The sequence below is a fragment of the Austrofundulus limnaeus genome, unplaced genomic scaffold (assembly GCF_001266775.1).
Source record: "Austrofundulus limnaeus strain Quisiro unplaced genomic scaffold, Austrofundulus_limnaeus-1.0 Scaffold103, whole genome shotgun sequence".
Classification (NCBI taxonomy): Eukaryota; Metazoa; Chordata; class Actinopteri; order Cyprinodontiformes; family Rivulidae; genus Austrofundulus; species Austrofundulus limnaeus.
The window spans coordinates 1,396,392-1,404,932 of record NW_013952505.1 but is presented as its reverse complement, the minus strand read 5'-3'; the positions used below and the strand labels follow the sequence as shown (position 1 = coordinate 1,404,932).

Here is an 8,541-nt window from a genome sequence, read left to right as displayed (position 1 = left end):
CTACTAGAGCTTAAAACCCCAGATAATTCAGGCCTCAGGATCAAATTTAGACTTGTTCTTGTTGGAACAGTGGTGGAACTAGACTTTTTTGCAAGGGATGGCCAAGGTTTTATCCAGGATGGCACATGTAAATAAAGAGAACTATCCTAGATTTGGTATCTRGGAGTCATGGGTGATGGTAGGATGGTGCACCGGGTTGTGGCCTTGTCCACAACAATGAGGGCATTGCTTCAGTCTGTAGGGATGAAGAAGTTGCTGAGCTGAAAGAATGATTATGATGCTTCCTGTTGGTGTGAGCACATGTTGTATTATTTTTATTGTTTTAATAAGGCAATGTTAGACAGACTAAGGTTAGGAAAGTACAGGGTGTATCAGAAAAAAATGATACTCTCAGAAAAAATGCCATAAAATAAACAGAGATAATAATTTTGAAAATGTGGGYGTAACCTTGCGGTAGAGTCTGTTCCAGCGGGTGAACAGGACGTGTTTGCAGAGACGCGAAGGTGTCCCAGAATCCCGTCGCCGCCCCGTCGCCGTGTTGACCACCTCCAACTGGGAGTCGCCCAGTGTCCAGTTGACGCTAACGCATGCAGCCTTCCCTTGCTGCTGGTACTCTGCGTTGCTCAGGCCTGCGGGGACAAAACAATGCATTCGCTTAGGCTTCCAAAGATGATTCACAGTACTTGGAAATAACATCTGATCCAGGAAACTGCGCTTGTCGGTCGCTCTCAAACCTCCACTTTGTTGTTTAACCTTCCTCCACCCTTGTCTCACTCTCCCTGAGGCTAACGACAGACGTAAGGTTTTGCAGAGCTGTTAAAATCCCACCCTGAGTCTGGACCTGCACCAGTGTTTATTTGGCGCTTTAATGCACTCAGAGAGAGAGAAACGGTTGAAAAAAGGAGCGCCATCAATCAAGTAAGCAATGTGCTTTTGTGTGAGTGCTTGTCTGCTCTCGTGTCCCTGCAGTTAACTGTGCTTGAGGTGTATGTACAGTAGATGTTATCTCCGCTCACAAAGATTGACTGTTGCCTATATGCTGAACCGTTGCCATGTTTCTAACTCTCCACCTCATTCTTCTCAAATAATTAACCTCAGCAGCAGGGATCAGCGGAGGGAAGTGAAAAAAAAGGGACAGAAGAAGAAGAAATGAGGAGGTGAATGGAGGTCTCACTTGGTTCCAGGTAGAGAATTAGCTGTCTACACYGAAAACGCAGGTGCTGGCCTGTGGCTGAAACTCTGACAGCATGGTGGGAAACAATTCAGGGCTCAGGATGAAAAAATAAAAAGTCTTTGAAAGACCAGCATGTTTTTCTTTTTACGAGAATGACACCCCAGTGTTTTTGTGATTACCTCTGATTCTACAGCCAGAAACAGAACATCTCATAATAGATGTATACTTTTTATTCTTTTTTTTTTTTTTTACAAAATGTTTTAATATTAGCCATCTTTACAAAAAAATATATGTGAATTAAAAGTAAACATTACAACATTTGACACAAACATGCCAATTGTGGMTATTTCCTTTGACTAGTTAGAGGTGAATCGCCTATTTAGATTAAAAAAGGAACTAAAATTTAAAGACTAGCATTTCTTTAGGGAATGCATAATTGGCAAATGACTGAGTTACAACCATGTTAGTCAGATCTTGAAAATAAAGTGTATGCCCTCGCTGCCTTTACGGGTGAGTATTATGCAAATATATAATGTTGTAATGTTGCTTTGACTCATTCATGCATGTGTGAGAAATCCTTGAATCTAGTGACCACACGGAGCTGCCTACTGGTGCAAAGCTCCGCCTATTTAGACAAAGCTCCTCCTGGAGCTCAGTCTGCAGCTGAGCTCCTGCCCCACAGAGCACCCCTCCCCTGAAACATTGTTGTGAAGACGTGCTGTAGTGGGAGTGTTGGGAATGGTAGGAGGTCCTTGAAGGGACAGAGGCTATTTCAAGGTGTTTAGAAAGACTATGATGCAAAGTCAAATTTATTTTTGATATATACAGCATTTTCAGTTGCACAAATCTAAATATGAGGTCACAAGTACATAAACAACTGCGACTTTTTACTATTGGTAAGTGTGCAGCACTATGTGGCCCTCTGGTAGTGGCCCCTTCCATCATTTAAGTTGCCCATATATTGCATGAAATGTTAGCACTTAGTCTTATGTGTATGTCTTGGCTACAACCAGATCAAAGTTTAGATTAATGTCTGTAAAATTGACTGAAWGATCACCATTTTTCTGTTAACTAAGATCAATCAGATATGGACAGCCAGCTCAAAAGTTAATAAGTTGTAAGTGAACATCCATCGATTMATTTCTGAGAGTTTCATTAATATCTGTTCACTTGTTCATGAGATATTTTGCTAACAGACAGGCAATTTATTTCAAAGTTTTAAGCAAAAATGTTGAAAAATATGTAGCGCTCAGAGGAAGTGTTGGGGATGACTCAGATACTACCACACCACAATTATAGGTCAAACTGATTGAGTTGCAACCATTTTTTGGGTCTGGTTAAGGTCGATCAGCTGTGGCCCTCATCTTAAATTAGACTGACTCCAAAAAGGGAATCAGTTTTAGATGCACATCCAATGGTTACTTTCTGAAAGTTTCATTAAATGAAAGGTGTTTAATGGTCGCCTTGATAAGGTACCGGTGCAATTTTCCAATTGTCAGGCAAACGTCTTCGGTGCTTCTTTTCTTTTCGCTTGTTGCGAAAGAAACGCTGGACTTTATGTGACAGAGAGAAATATTCTCAGCCACAACTCTTTGTGGCATCAACATTCAGAGCGTCGCAGCCTCTGGCCGCTCACATTATGCTCAGCCATGAACTGTCTTTACAAAAGAATCGCTGCGCAGACTCCGGTTTGATTTCCAACCTAGTTATTTATTGTATCATGCAGCGGTACGGCGGGAACCTTTTTTAGCATCTGGTGAACAGCAAATGCCTCTGATCTCATCATCTGACAGACAGCTTGTTATAATACAAAAACCGGAGCTACAATGCCACAATACACGCCTACAGATCATCTCCCCTCGTTTCCACGCTCATTTCCCCCCCATCTTCTCTCTTCCAGTCACCGGTCTCACCTCTTCTTTTCCATTGCTCCACGGAGCTGGAATGAATCACCTGCCACAGTAACAATCCTCCAAGTCTCTTATTACCCATCTCTCCTCTCTTTGAACAAAAGAGCCTCCTATCCATCCTGTCCTTTTTCCCTTGCTTGCGCTCCATTCATGGCTCATTTCATCCATTCGATGGGCTTGACTCCTGTGTTTCTGTAATAGCCAATTTGATTTTTCCTTCATTGAAGACTTGATCAATGTCTCCTCTGGGAAACGCTTTGCAGACACAAAAGAGGCAGACTTAGAGCATCTGGCTGTAGGATTTATTTCTAAACATACATGTGACTTTTTTATTTTTTAAACCACTGTGTGTTCAGACGTTCATGTTGGATCTGTGTTGTAAAGTTATAAAGCAACAAAAAGTGAAACAAGAACTCACCAATGTCCGTATCAGGGGTGTCAAATTCATTTTCACTGAGGGCTACATGAGGGTCATGGTGGCTCTCAAAGGGTCAGTTGTGATTAACTTCAACATTTCATGTTGAACTTTGACTAAACAGAAAATGCCCTCATCTTAATGCTATGGCTGAGCACTGCCAACAAACAATAACTGAGCTCTACATGGTATTTCCTGCATAGAAACAGTGTTTTAACACCTCTTCTTAGAAACACTGAAAGATATGTGTACGAATGACTGAATGTGAAATAAATATTATAGAAATACTATTAAAAGTATAAGTAAGAGAGTTTTACTCAATGTTGAATTGTAGTTGATTCTTGTAAAAAGTATTATGCACTGGACCATATCTCTTAACTTCTCCTCCTACCTCTGAAAGATAATCTGGTGGGAGAAAAGCAGCGCAAAAGGCATTCTTAAATTCAAGCCAGTTATGAACCTTATTCTCAGCCACACTCCACCAACTCYGTGCAAACCCTTGTAAGACAGCTGTCAAAGCTCCCAATAATTCAGGATCAGTCAGGGGCCTTACTATCAGAAATGTCTCACCCTGATCAATGAAATTTAACACATCAGAAACCTCCCCTGCACCTTCAAATGAGGGAAACCATTTTGTAACATTCAGCTTGGATTAAAGCGAACTTTACAACATAATCAGGGGATCATGACCCAGGCATCAGGTGACAATTAATAATACTTTTTACAGGAATCAACTAATATTAGGGAGCATTGAAGTTATCAACCAAAAATTTATTCAACTATGCACAAAAAAATAATAACAAAAAAATAAATGTTTAAACAATTTAAATATTTCCAACTAATGACAGCTTAAACTTAATTTGTTCAGTTTATGTCAAAAGCAGGCTCCTAAAGTCCAAATATTTTTATCAGGCTGAAGTCCTTAATGGAGTTCCATATGGGCAAAAATGAATTGTCCTGAAAACATTTCCCATTTGTTGGCTTTAAATCTCAGTCCAAAAATAAAGTCCAAAAGGTCAAAAATCCCCCTCAAAAAAGATGAAAAAGAAAAATAGTGGTACCACACAAAAACAGTCAAAAATAAAAAAAACTTTGATCTCACCCAGGGCTCTGTTCTTCCCCTTGGTGACGTCCGCTCACTTGTGTCGGTGTTTTCCTGGATCCAGACAGTTTTTGATTCCGTGAGCCATGTTTTATTATGTGTGAACAGCACTTTGGTCCTGTGTGTTTAAAGTGCTYTATAAATAAAACTGGTATGGTATGGTAAATCTACAGTTCGTTATATAGAAAAATGTGAAATGGTTATAGAAACCATAAGCTTCAGGTTTTGAGGAGAAACAGGACATACCTACAATGAGAATCAATGAGAGTTTGGGTGCACAATCTGCAGTCTGGGGCATTTGGAAAAACTAAGTCAAACTGGGTGGAAGAAGACAAAAATGGCTGTTTTGGTGTATAAATTGTAATAAAAATACAAAAACTGGTAGAGGAGCATGTAAAATTTTAGACACTTTAAAAGTCTGACATCATCATAGTGAACATTTTGTGTTAATATCTCCAAATCTCCAAAAAAATATTCAAACCCAAACTATGATTGTGTAAAACACACAATCATGAGGAGTGGAGAACTGAATGGAACTGGAAGCATAGCTGGAGAAGAGTAATAAAGGTGCTTTGTTCCAGTGTTTCCAAAGGTTGAAGATTTTGCAAACTAAAATAATCACATAAATGATCCACAAAATATTTCAGTTTTCAATCTTTCTGCTCAGCTGCGATTCCTACAATGACCTGTCTCTTTGTCAGGCAGCAAAAACGTTTCTACTTTATCTTGTTCAAAGTATTTTTTTGTTGTCTTGTATGTTTATTATTCACTGTATGTGTTAAAGGTTCAATAAACTGCTCCAGGCAGCCATCAGGTGTGATTGTGGAGCAGCAAAACCTCTGCAACGTGAGTTTTCCAACAGATCAGTTTAYGTTTAAAGACAACTTTACGGTTGAACTTTTTAATGAAACCAACAGCAAAAAATCCATGCAGCTCCTGCGCGACTTCTTACGTGACATTAACGGTTAATGAGAAATTGATTCGGAACAATGTTTTCATTTCCTCTTTAAACAAAAAAGTTCAAATGTCTTCTGATGTTTATGCTAAAAACGAGATCAGACCAAGTGACTTGTTGAAGCAGAAAACTCTAAATCAAAGACTGGTGAATGGCGGTTATTAACGTTTCCATTAACTCCCGCTGTTTTCATTCCTCTTATCAAAAAAAAAAACAAAAAAAAAACAACAACAAAGTCCTAGTTTCTGTTTGCCAAACAACAGGACGACAGTCAAGGACAAGTCGGTCTATCGATGTGTTTAGCGCTTGGCCCTCGGGGTTCAGGTGGAGCTGCTTTGGCTGGGTGCGATAAGAGCGGGGGCCCTGCGATCCTCTGGAGGGTCCTCTGGGGATGGGGGTGGGGGGCTGCTTTTAAATAACCCTGGACTCACAAAAGCTTGAGGAGCTCGTCAGAGCCAATGAAAGGATGATGGAGGGAAGCAGAGGAAGGTGAGGGGGAGATCTGAATGCAAGCAAAGATCTTTCTGACCTTATTTCCCCGTTTTCCTCAGCCTGTTCCCCTCCCCGTGTCCGGGGCTTCCTACAGATTGAAAGGCTGTCTGATAAGAGCTGCGATTACATTGATTTGTTGTAGGGCCATCTCCACTGTCTGACAGTCTTCTTCCCTGCCTTTGCCCCCGTACCCTTCAACAGACATTGCTACTCAGAGCAGGGCAGGTGTGAAGATCCGGCGGATCGGACACAGAGAACACGCTCGTGGTTAAGCACACCAGACAGGAGGGGGGAGAGTTTGGATAAGACTTTGAGGCATCGTGTGAAGGACACCACAGAATCAGCCTGGCCATTGGCAAACATTGGAAACAAACTTCCATTGTGTTTTAAGAAACGTTCTTTTATTGTGAACTCATATTTCACATTATAGTTTTAAGCTGCTGGATCTTTGAGTTTTTTTTATTCACTGTGCCACCAACATGACAATATCTCTCTGTCTGTCACTGTCTTGTTTTATTTATCAAAAATCCCAACAAACAAAAGTGCCCTACATCTTTGCGCTTGTCTGCAGCTCTGTCTCCGTGCCTGTCCTAGATCTGAAGTGATGGCTGATGCTGTTTCTACAAGCCGGGTGTCGTATACCTGCGTTGGCTTTTACCACAAACAGAAGACTTGGGTCTCAGGGGAGTCTGAGCTGCTGACTCACCAAACAACATCCYCGCTGTTGCTTGATTGGCTGGGTCAATGTCTAGAATAGCAGTAAACATGAGTATGAGGTGTTTGTAGGGATTGATGTTACTTGTTATCCGATGTGGTGCATTTGGCCTAATGATGTCATACTTTTGGACTACATTTAGGTAYAACAGAATCAGAAGGCTGGGTGAGAACATAACACCATGCTAAATCCATTCATCTAAACTTAGCACAAGAAGTCAGAAAATTTGTGTTTGGTAGATTATGGCTTTGTTGTATCAATGCTTTTTGGCAATAAATCTTAAACAGTTGGAAAGTCCGTTAAATTCTTTTTTTTAGCCACATTTGTAAGGAACATGCATTTGTGGGATGAGCAGTAGAGCTGAGTATGTGGGTTRCGCACATGAAAAATTAACCAAATCTTCTCTGCTAAACTACTTATTCTGCTGTTGCTATTGACACTTGTTTTGAGCTTCTGGTACCCCCAGGTGCTGCCAGTCAGGTGCCCCTTTTTAGATTTRTTGCCAAGAAGCATTGTTACAACAAAGAAATCTACCGAACCACAACCACTCACGCAATCCCATCTTGGATACTAGCAGTGGGCAAAATTGTAATCATCAGAAAAACTGTCAACATTTTTTTTTACCATGTTCTTTCCTGTCAACATCAGTTAGTACCATGTGATGACGTACACTATCTCTATCAGCCATGCATGTGAGCAGAATGGTGAAAGGCAGCTCAGAGCAACTAATGCTAACCCTATGAATTTGTTTAAACACTTGAAACAACTTAAACTGAAAAATGAGGAGAGACAGAAAATGAAGACCAAGGCCATAATGTTGGCTATATGCAAGTGTATCTATTRAAAGTCATATTAATTGTTATTGGTGAAATGCTAAAGTTAATCGTGTAAAATCTTTGGGGCCAACATAGCCCAACCCTAATGGATATGCTACCACCATGCTTCTTCATGTTCCARTATACTCTGCCATCTGTGATAAACCACCATGATTTTGCTTTGGAGTTTCTCCAAAGCCATCAGACATCATCACTCAGTGTAAAGAGGACAAAGGTAATGCTATATAAGTGTGTTTGGTGCAGGCTGACTGTATTATTGGAACTAAGCACACAAATTTGTTTAGATGAAAGAGCACAACTTTCTGTAAACCTAAAGTAAAACATTTTTCTTTTTTTCTTGCATTCATAAATACTAAAACATGCAGGAAGTCATCTTACTTGTTTTCACTRGGCCTGTTTTTTGGTGCAGTACTGCCACCTACAGGCCAGCTGAACAGAAAACCACGCTCCACAGCCCAACTAATGATCAAAATCTCCACAGGGTAAATCTGTCGTTTGATGAGACAGAATACTGTAGTCAAAACCCCCATCTGGTGGAGGCAGATGGTTGTGCCCACACTGAATATGGTTCTGTTGGAGATCTTTTCCTGGTAAAAGGGAGCTTTCCCCCAATCTACTGCAGTCTGTTGCCTCAAACCAGGGGATTGTACTGAAGCAGYGACTTGATTCAGTCAACTATTTCCMCTGGCAAGAAAACTTTTTAAAGCTAGAAACCTGCCATTGTTTTACTTTAATCTCAATTAATAYATGCTCCGTCAGACCTGGATCTTGAATTCCTGTTATTGTCATCAACAGATATATTTATGTCTGAGTTATGGCTTAAATGAAAACAACCTATTATCTGCTGCCATGCAAAAATCTCAATCTGCCAGTTCACACAAAAACATAAACTTTTATGTCTCTGGAAATATCACTATTGACGGTAGCTGCGTTTCCATTGAC

General features: G+C 40.5%; 1 protein-coding gene across 1 annotated transcript in view; it reads right to left on the bottom strand.

The window, feature by feature from the left end:
• Window positions 1-447: 447 nt before the first annotated feature.
• The window catches only part of adarb2 (adenosine deaminase RNA specific B2 (inactive)), a gene marked incomplete at its 3' end in the record, with an annotated part of 174,016 nt that continues 165,922 nt past the window's right edge, over window positions 448-8,541 (bottom strand). Inside the window, 1 exon segment of the mRNA XM_014013538.1 lies at window positions 448-629. Within this exon segment, the coding sequence (XP_013868992.1) occupies window positions 448-629 (182 nt within the window).